Source organism: Mus caroli, chromosome 5 (assembly GCF_900094665.2).
Source record: "Mus caroli chromosome 5, CAROLI_EIJ_v1.1, whole genome shotgun sequence".
NCBI lineage: Eukaryota > Metazoa > Chordata > Mammalia > Rodentia > Muridae > Mus > Mus caroli.
The window spans coordinates 64,056,559-64,078,087 of NC_034574.1; the positions used below are offsets into that span (position 1 = coordinate 64,056,559).

General features: G+C 36.2%; 1 protein-coding gene across 1 annotated transcript in view; it reads right to left on the reverse strand.

The window, feature by feature from the left end:
• Nucleotides 1–21,529, reverse strand: part of Gabra2 (gamma-aminobutyric acid type A receptor alpha2 subunit) — a 130,686-nt gene that overhangs the window by 71,251 nt on the left and 37,906 nt on the right. Inside the window, exon 4 of the mRNA XM_021163094.2 lies at nucleotides 4,119–4,186. Within this exon, the coding sequence (XP_021018753.1) occupies nucleotides 4,119–4,186 (68 nt within the window). The remainder of the gene's footprint in view (nucleotides 1–4,118; nucleotides 4,187–21,529) is intronic.

Sequence of the window (21,529 nt, forward strand, 5' to 3'; positions counted from 1 at the left end):
GGGGGGCGCTATGGGGGACTTTTGGGATAGCATTGGAAATGTAACTGAGGAAAATATGTAATAAAAATATTAAAAATTAAAAAAAGAGAATATTTCCATTGGTATTTCTATTGGAAGAGTCTACCACCAGTAGATAGAAGGGTCACAAATGGAGGAACTGGGTTACTAACCCATGGTCAAAACTTCTGACCCAGAATTGTTCCTGTTTAAAAGAACTGCAGGGACAAAGATGGAGAAGAGACTGGAGGAACAGTAGTCTTTCTCATGGTGGTGGTGGGAGGAGTACCAAGGCCTGACACTATTACTGATGTTATATTCTGCTTACAGACAGGAGCCTAGCATGATATTCTCTGAGAAGCCTGACCAGTACCTGACTGATATAGACATAGATACTTACACCCAACCACTGGACTGAAGTTGGGGATCCCTATAGTTGAATTATGGTATGGAGTGAAGAAGCTGAAGGAGAAGGGAGCCTCATAGGAAGGCGAGCAGTCTCAGCCAACCTGGACTCCTATGAGCTTTCAAAGACTGAGCAACCAACCAGACAGCATCCACTGGCTGGGCAGAGGACCCTGGCACAGGTGTATCAGAGGACTACCTGATCTGGCCTCAGTGGGAGAAGATATGCCTAATCCTAGAGACACTTGAGACCCCAAGGAACAGGGATGTCTGGTGCGGGGAGGGAGAGCACCTTTGGGAAGAAAGGGGAAGGAGGAATGGGGAATGTGAGAGACCATGGTGGGCGGGGGGAGGACAATGGCTGTAATGTAAACAAATAAAATAATTTCTAAAAAAGAAAAAAACAAAACAAAAAGAAAAGATAAAATGAGCATGTGAATATTTGCTCACATGCACACACACGCGCGCGCGCACACACACACACACACACATATACACACACCTAAGATATGTTTGCTCCTCAATATACAAAGACATCTAAAACAATCAAAAACTGACTTTACTTAAATAGTATCAAGTATAAGTCCACTCAAATCAATCCAATTTAAATATAGTTGGAAGTGTGAGCAAATTCTAATATTTATTGTACATTGCAATTAAATTAACAAATAATAATGTTTATCATCAATTTCCACAAATAAGAGTGTGTCTTGAGCATACTAAAAATACTCTACTAAATATTTCAATAAAAGTACTTGGGTTCTATTAACTGATGAGACCAAAGTATGTTAAGTCAAATTTAGATTTATTTAAAATTCGTTCATTTCTTCATGGCTATGTACTTAAGAGTAAATTTCTGACTGTCTAAATGCTTTTGAATGGTGAAAATGCATTGAAATACAAAGTTAGTAAAATTTATCACTAGTAGGAACAAAACCACTTGCACAGAGTTTGCCATAAATAATAAAAGAGTGTTGTCCACTCCTGCTCACTGTTCTCCCTCCCTGCCTCTCCCTCACACTTCTCTCCAGTTTACTTTGGAAATATACCTCAACTTCGGAAGTATTGATAGTACAGGTGTATGCTTTGGCCCTGAGTATTTTGTTCTCAATCTCAAAACAGGAAACAGAAGAGGCTATTAGAAATTGATTATAAATAAATGTTCTCTATTCATGAAAATTTTTAGGTGAAAATATTCCCTTTACAAATCAAAACTCTTACTAGAATAACTTATTTCTTGTATTCATAATATAATAAATGAAAGAGTTAGAGAATTGCTGTATCTAATTCTTTGGTAGCATTTCTCTATTTTAGCTAGTAGGTAGAGACCAATGTAACTATTAAAGCTACATAATGTTCATAGTATCCCTCAAATTTTTCAATATAATGCTTCATAAAATTTTACTGCTCCCTGTTTTCTTTACATAGAATCTAATTATTTGATGACATATCTGGAATCTGTGAGCAGTTACTAAAACTAGTCTCACTAAAACTGAAAAAAAGTGTTTACTGCAAAACAATTTTCAACCAGCCAATAAGACTTGGTCTATGTGTTACTACTAGAAACACCATGGACATCACTTCAAGGTCTTGTCCACTTGTACTGACCAATTGTGCAAGAAAGCTTAATATTTCAGGTTGAACACTGAATATAGCACGGTAGTTGAATGACTCCTTAGCTCTGACATAAATCCTTAGAAATGGAGGAAAACAAAATCAAACAATGGAAATAAAAACTGGTAATTCACAGAGAGGGGTAGTTTAGGTTGAACATCATGCTTTCATGTTACTCCATGAGTGTTTCCATGTCTCAGGGCCATTTAATTAGAAGTTTGGAAGAATTTTAAAGATCTCACAGTTTTTGTGTCAACACTCTCCCTCCCACATAGTAAGCTCTCAGCCTCATACCCCTTCACCCTGGGTCCCATCCAGGTCATAAACAAAAGTAGCTGACAGAAGACCAAGATGGAAGGAAAAGCAAGGCCTGTCCATTTCTTTCCTGAACTCTTCGAGGGGAAGAAGAAACTGGGAGAAGAAAAGAGGATGGGGAGGACCGGGTATGAGTCTCATTCCCTGTAACTTCCAGTGTTATAGTCAGAAGTAGAGGATGCCTTAGGGGTAGAGGAGATTGTAAGCCTCCCACTTTACAAAGAGGTAGCTTGGGCAAGAGAGATAGACATTCAGAGGAATGAAGCAAAGCAAGTATTAGCTAGAAGATGTGACACAATCTAACATGGTATCAGTAAGAAATATTATTTCAAGAAAAATTTCTATTACATTTTTACAAGTAATTAAGAATTTATTTCATTCCAACAATCTCCCTCGCTTACATATCTCATTTAAAAAACATCAATTCAACTAAATTCAGTAATTTCAACACTCTAGTTCTCTCTCTCTCTCTCTCTCTCTCTCTCTCTCTCTCTCCCTCCCTCCCTCCATCCCCTCCACTCCCCTCCCCTCCTCTCCCCTCCTCTTGCCTTCCTTCCCCTCCCCCTCCCTGTCCCCCTTCCCCTTCCCTTCCCTTTCCCTTCCTTATTTCTTTTTTTTTTTTTTTTCCTTCTTGTTTGTTGTTTGGTTTGGGCTTTTCTTTCTTTCTTTTTTTTTTTTTTAAATTAGATGTTTTCTTCATTTACATTTCAAATGTTATCCCCTTTCCAGGTTTCTCCACCAACCCCCCCTATCCCTTATCCCCTCCCCCTGCTCACCAACCCACTCACTCTTGCTTCCTGGCCCTGGCATTTCTTTATACTGTGACATTCAGCCTTCACAGGACCAAGGGTCTCTCCTCCCATTGATGACCAAATAGGCCATCCTCTGCTATATAGGCTGCTAGAGCCATGAGTCCCATCATATGTACTCTTTTTGGGTGGTGGTTTAGTCCCTGGGTGCTTTGGGGGTACTGGTTAGTTCATATTGTTATTCCTCCTATGGGGCTGCAAACCCCTTCAGCTCCTTGGGTCCTTTAGCTAGCTCCTCCATTGAGGATTCTGTGCTCAGTCCAATTGTTGGCTGTGAGCATCTACTTCTGTATTTGTCAGGCACTGGTAGAGCCTCTCAGGAGACAGCTATAACAGGCTTCAGTTAGCAAGCACTTGTTGGCATTCACAATTGTATATAAGATGGATCCTCAGGGTGTGGGGGACCCAGTTTTTGTGTAGCCTTGGTTATCCTGAAACTTGCTCAGGCTAAGCTTAAAGTCACATTTGAGTGCTGGAATTAAAACAGTGCACTATCATCTGCTCAGCTTCAACACTCTAGTTTTCTTTGGATTGATTTGCATGTGTGTCTTGTGTGTGCATGTTGTATAACAATGCAACGAGTCTTCTTAGTGACTGTGAGGATATTTTCCTGTAACACTCACCAACCTTGGTCCAAAGCATCTACTCATAAAACTCATCAGTCATATGGAAGTCAAGCAAATGATTAACTCTAGAAAGTCACCACTAATAATGTAATTGTTCTTCTTAAATGTTAAGTCTATGCCACTTCACAGCTAAGTAGGTAGGTTTGGGTAGAAAAATATGTATATTTTATGTATATGTTTGTATATATATATATATATATACCAGAAACACATCATCAACTTTTTGTTGATGTGGCTAGAAATGTCTTATATGCAGAATTCTATGACTATAAAAATATTGACTTAATATAAATTACCACTATTTCTCAATAGGTTAAGAAACATATTTAATATTTTTAAAAAGTTAACTTACCATATCTGTATCTGAGACAGGGCCAAAACTGGTCACGTAAATGTTAGTGAAGACTTCAGTAATACTGTCTAAGAGGAAGAAAAGAAAGCGGACATAGATTGTATATAGTGAAATAAGTACAGAAAAATAGTTGAGTCTATGGTATAATGCAGAAGTAAGTGATAAGGCAGTATCGAGATACACTTTCCAAACAATCCACAACTAACAGAACTTATGCCTAGAAGTACCTTGATATTCATCTTTAGAAAGATGATTAATCAGAATTCCTTCTTAAATATTGCATTGCTAATTATGAATAGCTTCTTAAAAACTGTCTTAAATAAATCAGTCAAACAAAATTTTACCATTAACACTGACAATAGGGAGGGGTTATTGCTTGATACTATAAATCTGATGGTTAAACTAATATTACAGATGTCATTTTGGGATGGTTGGGATTAATAGTTTGCATACCACATGGATTATTTAGCCTAAAAATCAATATCTTTCCATAGAATAAAATAAAAACAAATTGTATACAATTATAAATAAATGTGACTCACCATATATATATATAACCATATTACTTAATAACTTATAAATAAAAAGAAAATAAATTAATCCATATTGGACTATATTTAAAATGGGTCTATAAATGTCTTTACAACTTCCTGAAATGCTAATGTTCAAGGGAATCAGATTCTAAATAAATATAAAATATGAACTATAAAACAATTAACAACACTTATCAATTAACAGGATGATTTAGACATCCAAACTCAAATTAAAAAATAAGATATCATTTGTAAAGGTTGTATTTCCACATGAATAATATAATGACATCCCTCCTATCTAATAATGGGTATTAATTTAGAAAGGAATAACCTATGCATACAATTTTTAAACAAGAAGGCACATTTTAAGTGAAAGAATTTTTAATTCACATACTTTTAGAACCAATTAAAAATTTACTGCACTAGCTATTCCTCAAAGAATTGTTATAGAATAATTTTCATGTCAAAGCTATAGAGTAGATTCTCTATTACATCTCTGTGATATATACAGTGATTTACAGTAAACTGTGAAACATTACCAAAAGACCCACACCAAGTATAGACAGTCTTGTTTTAAAACCCAAGTACTCTGATCTCTGAGTTTTCCTGCTACATCAGGTCACTGCACAACAATGGACAATAGAAGGGAGTAAATGTAGATTCGTATTATCTATTTCTACTTGTTTGGCCTACATGGAAACATGGTGAAAGTACATCGATAAACATGTTTATTCCCCATTATGTATACAATTTCATTGTTTAAACTATATTTTTTAATTCTACTGTGCTGTACCTCAGCACATAAATTAATCAATACCATTGTTTTCCTGATGATACCTGTCTGAAACATACATAAGGTCAAGTTTCTGGAAATCCAACCTGTGCAGAAATTCAAGATCCCATACTTAGAAGCATTCTGTTCTTGATATTTTCTTCCTGCTCTATTAAATTCTGGGACTATTTTTAAACAAAGGTCAAGCATTTCCACTTTGAAATGAACTTTCTCAAAATATGTTACAATCCCTGTACTACCTCCTATGAGATATGATTACACAGATAAAATTATATGTGAATCATGTGACCCTGATTTTTCAAAGGTGGTCTCTAAGTTATTTCATGTTCATGTTTGTGTCTATGGATTAGAGCAGGGTAAAACTGAGTTATTGATATACATTACAGTGCTTTGATTCATTAGACTATGGATAGCACAAAGTAAGCGATGATAATTGTTGGCTGGTAGAAACATTGATCTCTGCCTTTTAGGAACCATGAGTCATCCTCCCAAGACCTCGTGTTCATAATGAAGAGCCTAGGTGAGATCCCAAGTCAGCCTGCATACTGGTGAGGATCCTTCCTCACCCAATCTTGACAAATTGCTTCTCAACCTTGATGTCCCTATTTAAGGGTTTCTCCTCTCCAGCCATGGTTAGTTGAAGAGGTTTACAGAGTCAATCGTCAATACCCCTTCTAGTGAAAGCAACTTAAGTCCAATTAGACAGTGTTGGTTACAATGAGGACAAAGGTGACACTATAGCAGTATTGAGGTAATCTTTCTAGGTCACTGGTGTGTTTGGAAGCTCTACAGGTGGATGAGAATTTTGGTCGCTTTCTCTCTTTGCAGCTTGCAATGCACTTTTGGATACTACGAGAGCTAGCTAGTCTTTAGGGAGGAGGATTTCAGCACAGTTCTGGCTTGATTCCACCAAGTTCTGTGTCAACACTGTGGGCTACTTTCCAAAATAGTCTTAACTTCATGTTAGAGACACAACGGAGCGCAATGGAGCAAGGGCATTTCTCTATATTATTTTGGGAGTCCCTGGGGCTCCCATGGCAAACTCACAAGCAGGTTTCACACACACACGTGTTCACACACCCACAGACACACACATACAGAGACACACACATACACACACACTCAGTCCTTTTAAAAAACAATGATTTTCCTGTTTATTTCCTCAGGAACCCTTTAGTATCTATTACCTCTCCTTTCTCCTTCTCTTTCTGTGTTTTCTCCCTCTCGCTCCCCAGGAAAAGACCCCAGATTCTCTCAGTACCCTTTTCATAACACACGTGTTTCTCTTCTCCCTTCCCAGTATACTCCCTCTCTATTTTATACTTCCTATAGTTAATTCATGGTATATACTTAAATGTAAAGATTTTGAGCTAGGATCCATAAAAAAGACGGAACATATGGCAATTGTTTTTCTTAGTCTGGGTTATTTTTCTCAGAACCCTTAGACCTAAGGCTCAGAGAAAATTCACAAAAGGGAGAACACATATATTATAAGAATTGGAGTACCAGGATGCTACTGGGAGGATAGTGTCTTCTAAATATTGCCAGGAAGTTGCACCCACGAAATTTCAACATTATGGTGGCCTAAATAACATAGGCAACCAATAGCTGCTGATGGATTGGTGAAAAATCAGTTGTCTCCAGAGACCAGCAAATCTCCAGTAGGATTTTTAAATATGTGGGTAGGTGGTGAGTTGGAGAGAATCTGGGACATGTTGGCAGGGGCAAAACACTAATCAGAATATACTATATGAAAATAATCTATCTTCAATTGAAAATTTAAAAATAAATAAAGATTGACATCTAGGAGTAAAATGCATTCAAAGCAAAATGTCCCTGAAGAACATACATCATAGAGGAGGGAAAAAATTAAAAGTTGTATTTCCAAAACAAGGTCACAGTTTCCAATGGCAAGAGAAGCATTTGAAAAGAGATATACAAGTAAGTTTCACTCTTTGTTGATGTTCAGTGTGGCAACCAATCTCTAAGACAGCAAAATGCAGAAAATGTATTTCAGGTAGAGTGTCTCACATGCAAAAGTCAAGTCCAGCAAACAGTTAGGTTGGGCTCATGAATATAATCTACTGCTTATGCACATGAGTACAACATCACACAGGAATAAAAAGCAGAAGTTTGTGTCAAAATAAGAACTGATCAGCTATAATTAGGAGAACAAGGTCACTGTATTTATGGCATCGTGGAACTGCCAGGAGGTCCGTGAATGGTAGAATAGTATCTAATTAGAAATACTATCTTCTCAGTATAAATCTGGCTATGCTGGGTCAGAAGAGTCTTCGTACATTCTAATCACTGCAAAAGATGTTCAGACAAAAGAAATACATGAGTTTGAAAATAAGAAATGTCAAAACAAACCAAACATAAAGCCAATGTGTCCTTTTACTTTTTTTTTCTAAGTAATGTTAGTGAAATTGACTTTTTGATCTGACAACTAGAGACAGTTTTTCGAGACTGAAAATGAATGTTTTCTCTAGACCTGTACCAGAATGAAAGCAGGAGGCCTGGAAAGTAAATTGGATGCTCAGACATGAGGAGAGAAAGTAGAGAGCACTCCTTTTAAAAGCTTGTCTAAAGGATTTGCAGTGAACTCACTAGTTGTTAGTCTGTATTGTGTAATGCATTATACAATGCCACTCATACTTTAAAAATGAAATCACACTGCTAAGACTTGGTAAGTGCAAGATCATGTTTTTCATAAAAGATTAATAATATTCGGGTGATGGTTTTCTGTAATGTCTCCTTTCCCACCCTCTCCCAGCACAAACAGGTATATTCTAAAATTATTTTCTCAAATAGGTAGGATAGATTCAGGATTATAAATGATAAAATATAATAATATGAAACAGTTCTGAGAGCTTTTACATACAGCAAATAAACTTACAGTAGGCAACTCTTTAAGACTGACCAAGCGACTAAGGAAGTTACACTGAAGGTTCTTACTCACTTCACTGGAAAGAAATCTTGGAACCTGCTACAGCCCTGGCTAAATGTAATTGAACCAGAAAAAATTCCTATATGCCATTTTCCAAAATGCATATTAGAGTTTTTATACGTCTAATCTGTTACTAAATTAAGCAAATTTCAATAAATATTGAACAGTAGTGAACATAGAAGAATCTTGTTCAGCAATATTTTTCAATTTCATGTTAACAGAAGTACGTTCAGAATGGGCACTTCCAGAAGTGTGTTAACACCAACTGACAGATGCAAACCAATGTCCTGTAGTCCTTTGATAAGCATCTGTGATAGTAGATTTTATAGAAAGTGTTGTTTCCAGTCACTATAGAGTTATCCTTGGATGGATTATGTTATTGTTTATTGTTAATCTCTCCCCTTCCTGTGGCTGACATTACAGCCTTACATTTTAAAGGACTTGAGGGTCTAGAAGATGTATCTAATGTGAAGTAGAAAGACTGGAAGGATTTCTTTGTTTTACTTAAACATAGTGTCATTCAGATGTACTGATAATGTAGGTAAAGGGGAATGAAGATGTAGTCCAAGATAAACATCTTATGAACAGGAGTTCTCGCACAGAAATCTATAAACACCCATCATGAGTTCCCCTATTCCTACTCCAGAGCAATTGTCATAAGGTAGGAGGATATTGATTCCATTCCTCTGTATTTATAGTCTACTCTTTGACTTTTAGTAAAACTTTCATAGAGTTGCAACTTAAGTAAAATAAAATTTGCTCTTTAGTATTATATAACTGTTTTACAGTGTAGTAGCGAATCACACCTTCACCAAGGTTCTGAAACAATTATTTATTCATTGATTGTTCTTTAATCTCTATATATCTTTTCATTTGGCCTAAATGACATCAGGCAGAATATCTTAAATCCCTAGGTTTTTTTGTTTGTTTGTTTGTTTGTTTTTTGAGCATTTGTATCATGAAATAAATTAAAATAGGTTACTTTTTGAGACAAGGTCTGCTACTGTATCCAAGCTTATTTGGAACTCACTATTAGCTGAAGTTGCTTCTTATATAATCCTCTTGTCTTGGTTTCTTGAATACTTGGGTCAGAGGTGTGACTATCACTAAGATAATCAATACATTTTCTCAGTTATGTGGTCGTTTCATTTATATACAAATACCTTAAAACTCACATGTTATTTTATTGCTTGAGATTTTGCATTATACATGTGGAAGATATATTCAAGTATGTGTATATGTGTGTATGTATGTCTTTGTGTATGTATGTGTGTGTATATGTATGTGTACATGGGTGTGCTTATGTGTGTGCATGTGTGTATGTTTGTGCACATTTGCATGTACGTATGTGTGTGTGAGAGAGTATGTGTGTACATATATGTGTGCACGTGTGTGTGTCTTTGTGTGTGTAGTCATAGGCATATGTGTGGGTGCTTGAATGTGATTTCCTCGTTTTCTCAAATTAATTTAGTTTTGACTTCTAAATTTCATCACACAACTCGTGATTTTATTTTTTTAATTTATTGCACATAATTGTTAGTCTAAATTTAACATTCTTAGAGAGTGATCCATGTGAGGAGTAGATCCTAATGCTTCAGACTTATTGAAATGGAAAAGCCTTCTCTAGATCAGTCTCAAAACCACCTCAGTCAGGATGAGGAAACATGTTTACAACTGTTGATATTCAGCTAAAACCAATGTAGGCAAACACTATAGGTAGTGACTTCCTACCTCTCAAACCGAGTCAGCTCTCCTATAGAGACCTCCGATGGAGATCTAGCCCAGCTCTTCCTATTCTATGTAATAAACCTGAAGAGTTTCATGGCATCTCTTATCAGAGTGCAAGGCCCACCAGATTCCATCTTCTCTGGCATTTCTTCATTCCCGTTTGCTCTGAGTTGTGCAGGTCACAGAAGATTTCTGTGCATTTAACAAAAAAATCTGTGTTCTCTTATTGGCTTGGATGAGCTATAGATATTTATGAGTTCTAGATGATTTGCACTGTTCTAAAGTCTTCTATTTCTTTGGTAATTGCCAACTGTTAGTAGACAGGACCATGAATCTTATATTTTAAATATGTTTCTTCTCTTAAATGGTTTCACTGTGTGTCTATAATTCCTATCATTATTTTTATTACATACATAAATTAATTTCATGTCTATGACAGAGTTGTGAGTTGTTTCATTAGTTCTCAAACAGAAGATTGATAACTCAGCTTCCTCAAAATTACTTAAATGTAATTAACATGAAATTAATACTAATAATTAACAAAAGTTTGCTCCATTCATTTTGCTTGAAATAAGGAGCACGGGCATCTATCTGTCCGTCTTCAGGTCACTAACAGTGCACTGCACTAAGTTAAGGAAGCTGCTTACGAATGAAATAGGAAATGTTTAAGACAGAAAATCATTCCCTCATCTGTCATCTCAGCTGCATAAGGACTTTTTGTTTGCTTTTTAGTGTGTGGAATGTTAAGTTGTTGTCTAAAAAAAAAGTGTGATGTCAAAGCTTCCCAAAGGTCAGTTTATTTTGTATATGAAACTGGTTTCTCTGTTTCCTTGCATGAATTGAAACTTGACATTTTAGCTAATATAATATGGTAACTAAAGATCAGAAATTCACTCCACACTACCATTTGCTACTTTTACTACTTTTCTGTTTGATGTCTATATAGGATCATTTCTACAAAGGTTATATTACTTTTACTTTGTATGTACTGAAATGTTAAGTCTCTTGGTCCAAAGACCGTTTGAGAGGCCATGGAGGAGATTCAATAACGTTTTCAATTCTGCTGTGTGATTTATACCTCTGCCTTAGCTAGCCTTCACTTTCAGTTTACACAGTAATCAAGACCACATTGAATGAAAGATCAAAACCTTGCCAGTTTTTTTCCAAAGTATGTGAAATAAGTCTGCCTCTTTGTATGGCAAAAACTCCGACCCAGAATTGTTCCTGTCTAAAATTGTTCCTGACAAAAATCGAGATGAGACTAATGGAAGGGAGGTCCAGCAGCCAGCCCAAATTAAGACCCATCTCAAGAGGAGGCTCCAAGGTCTGACACTATTAATGAAGCTATGGTGTACTTTCAGACAGGAGCCTAGTATGGCTGTCCTTCAAGAGACCCAACTAGCAGCTGACTGAGACAGAAGCAGGTAATTACACCCAACCAATGGACTGTTTTGGGGGGACCCCTGTGGTTGAATTAGGGAGAGGCTGGAAGAACTTGAGGAATAGTGCAACCACATAGGAAGACCAGCAGTCTCAACAAGTTTGGACTCCCAAGATCTTTCAGACACTGAGCCACCAACCAGGCCAGCATACACTAGCTGGTCTGAGACTCCTGACACATATACACAAAAAGACGGCCTGGTCTGTCCTCATTCAGAGAAGATGCACCTAACTCTTGAGAGATTTGAGGGCCCAGTGAATGGAGTTGCCTGGCAGGGTGTTTGGGGGTATTGGGGTGTGGGGACATTCTCTTGGGGAAGGGGGTAAGGAATGGGCTGAGGAACTGACAGAGGGAAGAACAGGAGGGAAATAATGACTGGACTGGAAAAGATTAAAGATAATTTTTTTAAAAAGATTTTCAGAATATCAGTGAAGTTTTAAGTTCCTGTTCTTCTGTCATCTTAGTTTCAATTCCTTTTTTTTTCCTGTTTCTTTGCTTTTTCTTTTACAATTTTTATAAATCAGGTTCTTGTTAATTCCAGATGGTGTCTCTGATAAAATATCTGTGAACCAAAACAAAAACTACTGATTTTTTTTCCTGGCATGTGTCTTGAAAATAGTGCTACCTGCACAAAGTCTAAGGTTAAACGAAGACAAACCCTGAGAATGGCAACACAATCCAAGAGCAACAATTCTTTGGAGATGGTCTTTTTCTTTTCTTTTTTAAAAAAGAAGATCTGTTTCATTCTGGCCCTCCAGTAATTTGTGGGATGTTGAATTTCATGATTTGAATAGTTATAAGGCTGGTAGTTTTCAAATTGAGCATGTAACACAGATAAGTGGACAGGATGATCAAAGTAAAAATGCCAGAGGAAACCAATTGATTTATTGTAATACATCCTTTTATTTTTTTTTCTAAATAGTACTGGGATTGTTGCAAGCATTTGCTTACTATCTAGAGGCCTCTTAAAGTCAATTATATAATTCTTACCACTGTTCCTGCCACTGGTTTTGTAGGGGAAGATTTCTTGAGGACCTCATTCTGATAGTCCACAAAGTTTTTAGCTACTGTCTCTTTTTAACTCACAAAGGAGACTGTGTCACTTCACCTGATGACTGCCTAGAATCTAATTTAACTGGAAGCTAAAGTTAATGCGCTTTAGATTCCTAACTTATGCAACAGTTGATGACCATGGAATAGCCTTTTCTGGTTTTCTGCTACTATGGGTCTGTCTCATTGATTTCCTGGATAGTCATCAAACATGGTTGGTCTTCGCAAGCATCTGAAAGATCATACTTTCACGTTCATACTTGGCTCTCTAACTTCACTGAAGTATATTGTATTCCCTATTTATGTGAAAGGATATTTACATGCCAGTCCTTTTCTTAAAACAGCAAAATATTATTTTGAGCCTTTTCTCAGACATCAGATTCTTTTTGTTTCTTTGTTTGTGAGTCTCTTTTTTTTTCTTTTTTTTGTGTTAGATATTTTCTTTATTTACATTTCAAATGCTATCCCAAAAGTTCCCTATACCCTCCCCCTCCCCTGCTCCCCTACCCTACCCACTTCTTAGCCCTGGTGTTCCCCTGTACTGGGGCATATAAAGTTTGCAAGACCTAGGGCCCTCTCTGCACAATGATGACCGACTAGGCCATCTTCTTCTATACATGCAGCTAGAGACTGCATGTATAGAGACAGGAGCTCTGGGGGTACTGGTTAGTTCATATTGTTGTTCCACCTATAGGGTTGCAGACCCCTTCAGCTCCTTGGGTACTTTCTCTAGCTTCTCCATTGGGGGCCCTGAGTCCATCCAATAGATGACTGTGAACATCTACTTCTGTATTTGCCAGGCACTGGCATAGCCTCACACGAGACAGCTCTATCAGGCTCCTTTCAGCAAAATCTTACTGGCATATGCAATAGTGTCTGGGTTTAGTGGCTGATTATGTGATGGATCCCTGGGTGAGGTAGTCTGAGCTAAGATGAAAGGATAGACCATCAGATTCTCTTAACATTGAGCCATAACTGTGCTCTGTAATTCTAGAAGTGCCATTCCTTTATCTCCAGCACTCTGGTGCCTTCTTCACGTTATAATATAAAAATGATACCTCCTAACACTTTGTAAAATGTGCTTACATATTACATTCACAGCTTAAAATGAAAACTTAAAAAGCAGTTGTATTTCTACCTTGTACTTCATGGGGTTCCTGTGAAACGTATGGCTTACAGGAGTATAGATATTAAGTTTTTCAGGCCAGTTAACAGTGTCCAATGAAGTTAGGTCCAAATTTTTGATACTGTTTTTCATACTAAAATGGGGCCTGGGGAGTAGATTGATTAAATCAGGAAAAGGCCCAACAAGTATAAAGGACAGGATTTCAAAATTTAAAGAAATCAGATTTTTTAAAAAAAAGTCAAGAAATTGGATCAAGAAAGAAAATCCAGTGAGAGAGAGAGACAGAGAGAAAGAGCAAGCAGTATATAGTATTGTACACCCAAAATGCTGTGAACCAAGTTCCTGGAAAGAACTATCACCTCTCACAGAACTTGCTACAAGTCAATGAACAGATGAGAATGATATGTAGAGGCAACAAAGTTGCAAATTCAGGTCCAAATTGTATTAGGCTGTCTTTATAGGCTGTCTTTAGTCCAAATTAATAGTCATTGCTTGTCCACCTCTATGTCTGACTTAACATCCTTTCCCTGTGGTCAAGTCATTTTGGAATGTATAAATATACCCCCTAGCTTCTACTAATGCAAAAGCTAAAAATAATGTGATGTATGCAGCATTTGAAGTCACTAACAGAGATTTCCTTGGGTGAAGCTTGGAGAATCCTAAAGAAGAAGGGGAAGGATTATAAGAGCCAGAGAGGTGCAGACACCCAGAGAACATGCTCCAGAGAATCCACTAAGTAGATTTCAAAGGAGCTCACAGACATTGAAGCAACAATTTCAAAGCCTGCTATACTAGAGTCTATGCATCTAGTGACCAATCTGAGCGACATTATGGATGGGACTAAACGGTAGATATGCAGCCATCTATCATTATGTTGTAACTAGGCTTCCAACCTCAGTGAACCAATGAAAATGAGCCCCATTCTTGACTTCTACATTCCCATGACCACAAGTATTCATCAGACAGAGGACTTGTTCAATGCTTTTAGATCCCAAGTGAAGCTTTGGATTCGGAACCTGACTTGGCCACTGATGACTTTATCCTGCCACTGCTTCAACCTCCCCTCCCTCTACCACCTGCCTCCTACTTTGAGACTAGGCTTTGCTTCACTGGAGAAAGAACCTTTTCTCTATTCTGAATTATAAACTGAAGTCACCCAGCTGACTAGCAAATCAACGTGTGAGAATATATAGTAATGGGGTTTTTGCTTTGTCTTGTTTATGGTGGATTTTAAATGAGCATATAGCTTATGGACAGAAAGACTGTACTAGACAGGGGAAGAGCAAATTTGTAAGGACAAAAGAGATCAATGAAAAAAAAAAAGATGCCTGAGTAAATCTCCACGATATCCTTAACAAGATATTGGTGAAAGATACAGGAAGCAGAGGGAAAAAAACTGATTCTGTTAGAGATGAGGAGAAACAAAGTAGGTATTGACTATCAACCGATTATTAGGAAATATGTCAAGAGCACAAATGGATTAGGAAATATGTCAAGAGCACAAATGGAGAAGGAGTTATTTCTTTGATCAATCAGATTAAAAGAATTGCAAACTCTATCCATCAGAGTGATCTGAGACTTTGTTTAAACCCTGACACAAGGGATGACTCAAAACAGACTGAAGGCTATGATGGTAAAATATCTAAGAGATAGGATGATGTATTGGCCTGGGAAATGTATTCCCTTATAGAACTCTAAACACAATCAACAAGAGAAGGAAACTGGACACATTATCACTCAGTTAAAAACTACCTAGAAAAGCCAAGGACCAAACAGATTCACTGCTGAATTCTAAGAAATTTTTAGGTAATTAATTCTAATTTGTCTTAATTTCTTCCACATGGGGGGGAGGGAGGACACATCAACAAAGTCATGCTATGAGACCACTATACATTATCCAGTTACCAAAACTAGGTAAAGGCAAAGGAATTAGAAAGTAAAGGTATAGACCAATTTCTCTGAAGAGTTCAAATACAAATGCTCAATAGAATACTTGCTAAGAAAATTCATAAGTACATCAAGATGTCCATGTAGAATAACCAAGTGGTCTTCACTCAGGAAGTGTACGGTTTTTTCAGTATATGCAAATCAATAAATGTAATATGCCACATAAATAAATTTAAGCACAGAAACAACATAAACATATTATTTGATGCCTAGAAAAGTAATACAACAAGGTTCAAAAAGCCTTCTAGATGAAAGCCTGAAAAGTATTAGGAATCAACTGAACATATCTGAAAATAGTAAAGGCTGTATATAACAAACTTACTATAAACATTAAAATCAATGAATACAAGCTAACAAAGCTTCCGATGAAATTAGGAAGCAGACATGATGCCCACTGCACAATCTCATTGATAGAGTGCTAAAAATCTTATCTTTAGCAAGTAGGCAACAAAAAATTATAAAGTGGATTCAAAATTTAAAAATACATTCAGGAGGCAGATATAGGTTGATCTTCATGAGCTCAAAGCCATCCTGGTCTACAGAGCAAATTCTAAGACACTTAGGCTACATACTCAGAGGAACCCTGCTTTTAAAAACAAAAAAAACAAAAGCAGGGGGAAAAAAGCAAGAAAAAAGGGAGGAAGGAAGAAAGGGAGGGAGGGAGAAGGGAAGGCTATCCTTACTTGCAGATGACACAATTCTACACATAAAATTTCATATAGATTCTAATAGAAGTCTTACATTAATTAACATGTAGATAAAAGTCGCAGAATGAAAAATAGATATAAAAACAAATGCTAACATCTATATATATACCAATAAATAATTCTAAAAAGGAAGAAATTTAGAAAACATTATTCATAATATACCAACAAATAGTACATAGGAATCAAAAGAAGTAAACAACAGGATGAAGGAAAAGAAGGAAAAGAACTCTGCAAAGAAGATTTCAAGAGATGAAAAGGAGAAACAAATAAGTACTAGAACAATAAAATAATCTTCCATGCCCCAGCATTGGAAGAACTAATATCATGGAAATGGCTAAATTAACAAAGTTAATCTACAGATTTAACACACTATTCATCAAATTTCCCATGTCACAGTTCACAAATTTAGGAAAAAAAATACAAGAATTCATATGGAACCACAAAAGAGCAGGAACATTAAAACTTTTTCTAAAGAACAGAGCTAGATGCATCACGAAGCTTGACCTCAAATTATGATACAGATTATAGTGATAAAGACAGCCTGGTGCTGACATACAAATAGAACAACTGAGCAGAATAGAGGACCCAGAAATAAACCAAAGCAGTTTGTGTTAAAGATGCAGAATAAGATAAAACTGTTTGCAAGGTGTACAACAGAGAAGATATTCATACCCAAAATACTATGAAATTCAGGCACATCACAAAGAAAAGAATAGTAATTTTAAAATGAGAAGAAAATGGACTATAAATTTCTTCAATGAAGACATAAGATAGTTATAATAAAATATAGTCATCATAACTGATCATCAAAGAAATGCAAAACAAGACCACAAGACATCCTCCTACAGCTTTTAAATGGATATTATATAAAATGTAAGCTATAATAAGCATTGACGAGGATAAGGGAAAGGGGAATGACAATAGTCTATAGTAGGAGTGTAAAATTAATAGAGCAATTTGAAAAAATGTAAATTTCCAAGATTGGAGATATATATATATATTTTTTTTTCTATCATATCGTGCTCTAAAACATCTTTAGATACTTTTTGTCAATCAATACATTCTTTTTTAAATAGTTAAAACCTATAGCCTACAAAAAACATACTACAGACAGACATTAGATGTAAACCCAGGCTTGCAGGTTTAGTCTCATGTAATAATGACTGTCTTTGCTATCTCTGCAGTTTATCTCTCTCCTCACTTGCTCTCTCTCTTGCTTGCTCTCTCATTCTCTCCCTCTCCCTCTTCCTCTCTCTCACTGTGTGTGTGTGTTAGTATGAGTCTGTGTACAATAGTTGGAAGACAATTCCATGCCCTAGAAATACCACATAAAGGAGAGGAAGTGGTTTATTCTCCCTGTGAGTCTGTCTAAAATGTAGATTCAGCCTACTGGTGAGGGAGCTATATTCACAGACCTTCCCAAAGCAACAGTGAAGGAAATCCAGGAGGAAAGCCAGAAGAGATCTAGCACATATTGTTTTGTATTGGAGTAAAAGGACCATTTAGTTCCATTTGGTCCAATTAACAAATATCTACCAAGGGCTTACTTAATTCAACACAAAGACATCCCCTGCCTGACTCAAGGCAGAGAATACTTCCACCGAGGCAAGGTGCTTGTGATATAACAGGCCATTTACAGCCCCCAAGGCATTATGTTTTCAACAGTTTGTGGCTTTTACAAGTGCAGAAGTTAGGTTGTTTTAGGGACACAACTATATGTTATAGGTGATATTTTCCTAGAAAGAGATTCTATTGACTCTGCCACCTACCGAGTTGCTAAAGATGAGATCATGAGTATACACACTATGCTAATGGCCCAACGATCAGTCAGAGTAACAGGTACAACATATCAAGTACATCTGGGTTTGATAGTAGCTTATTTATTAGTGCTGATCACGCTGCTCCCAAACACACAGTCGTAGAACCTGGATTAACAACCGAGTAAAGAGAATTCTAATATAAAATCTATGTTGACATAAAGTTTTACCTGACTAAAATATTCATAATAATGAAAAAGAATTTGGATATCCAGTATATAATGAGGGTTAAATTTATCTAAATGAGATGATAAAATATTTTACAAATCAAAACACACAGAAGATCTCAATGTTCTAAGAAGCACAATTCTTGTGTGTCGTTAGTGTCAAGGGTATGTATACTTAGTATGTACATTAAGTACCATTTATAATATTTTCATTACATCCCCCATAATACTCCCTTAACTACATTTCTGATTACTTTGAAAAATGTTCATTTTCAATGCTTGAGGAGATAGTTCAAACAATATAGTGCTTACCACATATGCATGAGACCATGAGTTCATATACCTACATGAATATCAGAATGCACTGGTATACAACTATAATCCCAGTGTTTGGGATGGGGAGAGAGGAGGGTTCTTGGGGCTTGGCAGACAGCAAATCTAACTGAAACAGCAAGCCCATTACATATTCTCAAAACAAGGTGGAGACTGATTAAGAAAAACACCAATTGCTATACATCCTACTAGGTGGCATAGAATAGGCATAGCCTTAGTATGCCAGGATGACTAGGCAATATAGACTATTTTGCTGAGCTATGTGACAAATAAAGATGGTATCTTAAAAAAAAAAAGACTGACTGCATCTAAGGAGTTACACAATTGTTGCTCTTTGTTCTCCACATACATGCAAACATATGTCTAGGTACAGACCCATAGTCATTCACAATACATAAGTAAATAAATCATTATTGAATTACAAAAACCAATGTTCTAAGAATGTTGTTCACTTTCTTTCCACGCTTCTGGTCTGAGGTAGAGGATTCCTTTGGGTTTTCTTCTTGCTGGATAGTATACTCTAATCAAGAATAACCTGGAATCAATTAAATGTAGGGAAATCCTTGTGTTGACAAATTGCTCGACTTATGAGGTTGGGAAGAAGTCATCTTGGAAAAAACCTTTAGTGATGGGCGTGTGGCGTTTAAATGCTCGGGACCATAGGTTTGAACAGAATTTACTTTGTTTCAAGTAGAGCTGAGATTTCACATTCAACAATCCAGTGATTTTCATCTCTAGCTTGCCAAAGAGAAATGCACGCAGAGTGTTGTTGGCAGTATTAAAACTGTTGATATCTTTCCCTGAATCTCCTGGATCAGCCTCTAGAAGAAACTGTACTCATAACACAGTGCCACAGAGCTTACTGATATTCTCATTTGACGATACTATCACTTTCTCCTCAACAATAACTTTAGCTTAAAGAAACATAAAAGGAAAGAAGATAGCTGCTGAAGTAATTAACTTCAGCACATACTTCTAGATGCTATTTCCTGGAGCCATGTGTGTTGGGAAATATTATGAATACTCTATAGCTAATATATAATTAGGAACTTTCAGAACCTTAAGTCACAACTCTGCATTCATCGTATTTGATGAATACCCAGTAAGATAAAAGAAAAGCTTTTAGAATATGCTCTGCTATGTTAAATTTATCTCCACCATCACCTTATAAATTGCATGTTATTGTGTTTATTTTATCTCTTATCAAAAGTTAACAGTTAAAATGGGCATAGCTACACTGAAGTGTAGTACTCTCATTTTATATTGGGTTGTCATAAGTGCTACAGTAACAAAAGGTCATAGAGTTCTTGCTTTTCATGCACAAAGTCCAACATTCAGTCTGCAACATCACTTAAAATCAGAAAACAAAACAAAACAAAACAAAACAAAAACACCAGAACAAAGATTTTGCATTGATTTTATGAATACCTTTTGAATAGGGCAAAAGTTACATGTATGCACTATGAAGTAATTATAAGTCAGGAACATGCAGTTGGAGATATAGAATAATGCAGGCTTCTGTAGCTCAGTTACACAATTAATGTTTATTTAATGCCTCAAGTAAACTTCCCTCTCGTCATCTCTCTGTAAAGTAATAGACATCTAGTGCCTGCTTTCAGCATTTGCTCTTAAGAACACCTTTGCAGTTTCATTGTCTCGTATGTTGTGCTTTGGCTTGTCTTTTGATAAATTTTATTTCATTTTTCTTTTATTTTATTTATATGGTTATTTTTCCTATAGGACTCTATAGGTCCTATAGATATATATCATGGCTTCCAGTTTATTGGTTTTATGTGATTCATGAGTGAGCAAATGAATGAATGGGTCTCAGTGTTTACATCTGTTTCTTAACACCTATTAAGAAAATATTGTGTGAGAAAAACTATTTTCAGAAAAAGGAAAACAATAAAAATAGTGAACATATTTTAAGATATAGGTTATAAATTTATAAAATATGTTTAAGAATAAACTATATAAATATATGTGTTATTTTGCTCTTAAAATATAGATAAAGCACATATCTATGTATAATATCTGTATGATTCATATGTTAATTTGGGTACTGAATTGTCTCACATTAAAATAAGAACTATAAAATTATTTAACCATGTAATTTCTCATGAGTGATCACTATATATACAGAGATAAACAATGAACTTTCTTTTTGATCCATTTAGGTCTATTTTCCTTCTTTATAAATAAATAAATAAATAAATAAACAAAACATTCTAAATGCCTGTTACACTTTTCCCTATCATAGATAAAAGACAAAGAATTTAGCATGTGAATGACAGGATTGTCTGAGGGTAAAGAACCAAGTGGAGGCATTAATGTTCATAATGTATGCTCAGATGGAATGGATACCAAATATGTAGGAGTTGACATGGGAGACAGAGGAGAGGTGTTAAGTAAAGGGAGATGTAGGGAGCAAAAAACTGTTCATAGCTAGGAAGATAATTTAGACAAACACACACACACACACACACACACACACACACACACACACACACACACACAAAGACAGAAAGTAAAACAAAACACCGAAAAACAAAAAACAACTACAACCAAAAAATAAAAAATAAAAATAAAAATAAATAAATAAAAACAACAACAACAAAAACAAGTCCTGAGCTTGGACACCCAAATAGATGAATAAATACCTCTCTTTTACTTCCACCTCACACCAGTCAGAATGGCTAAGATCAAAAATTCAGGTGACAGCAGATGCTGCCAAGGATGTGGAGAAAGAGGAACACTCCTCCATTGTTGGTGGGATTGCAAGCTTGTACAACCACTCTGGAAATCAGTCTGGCGGTTCC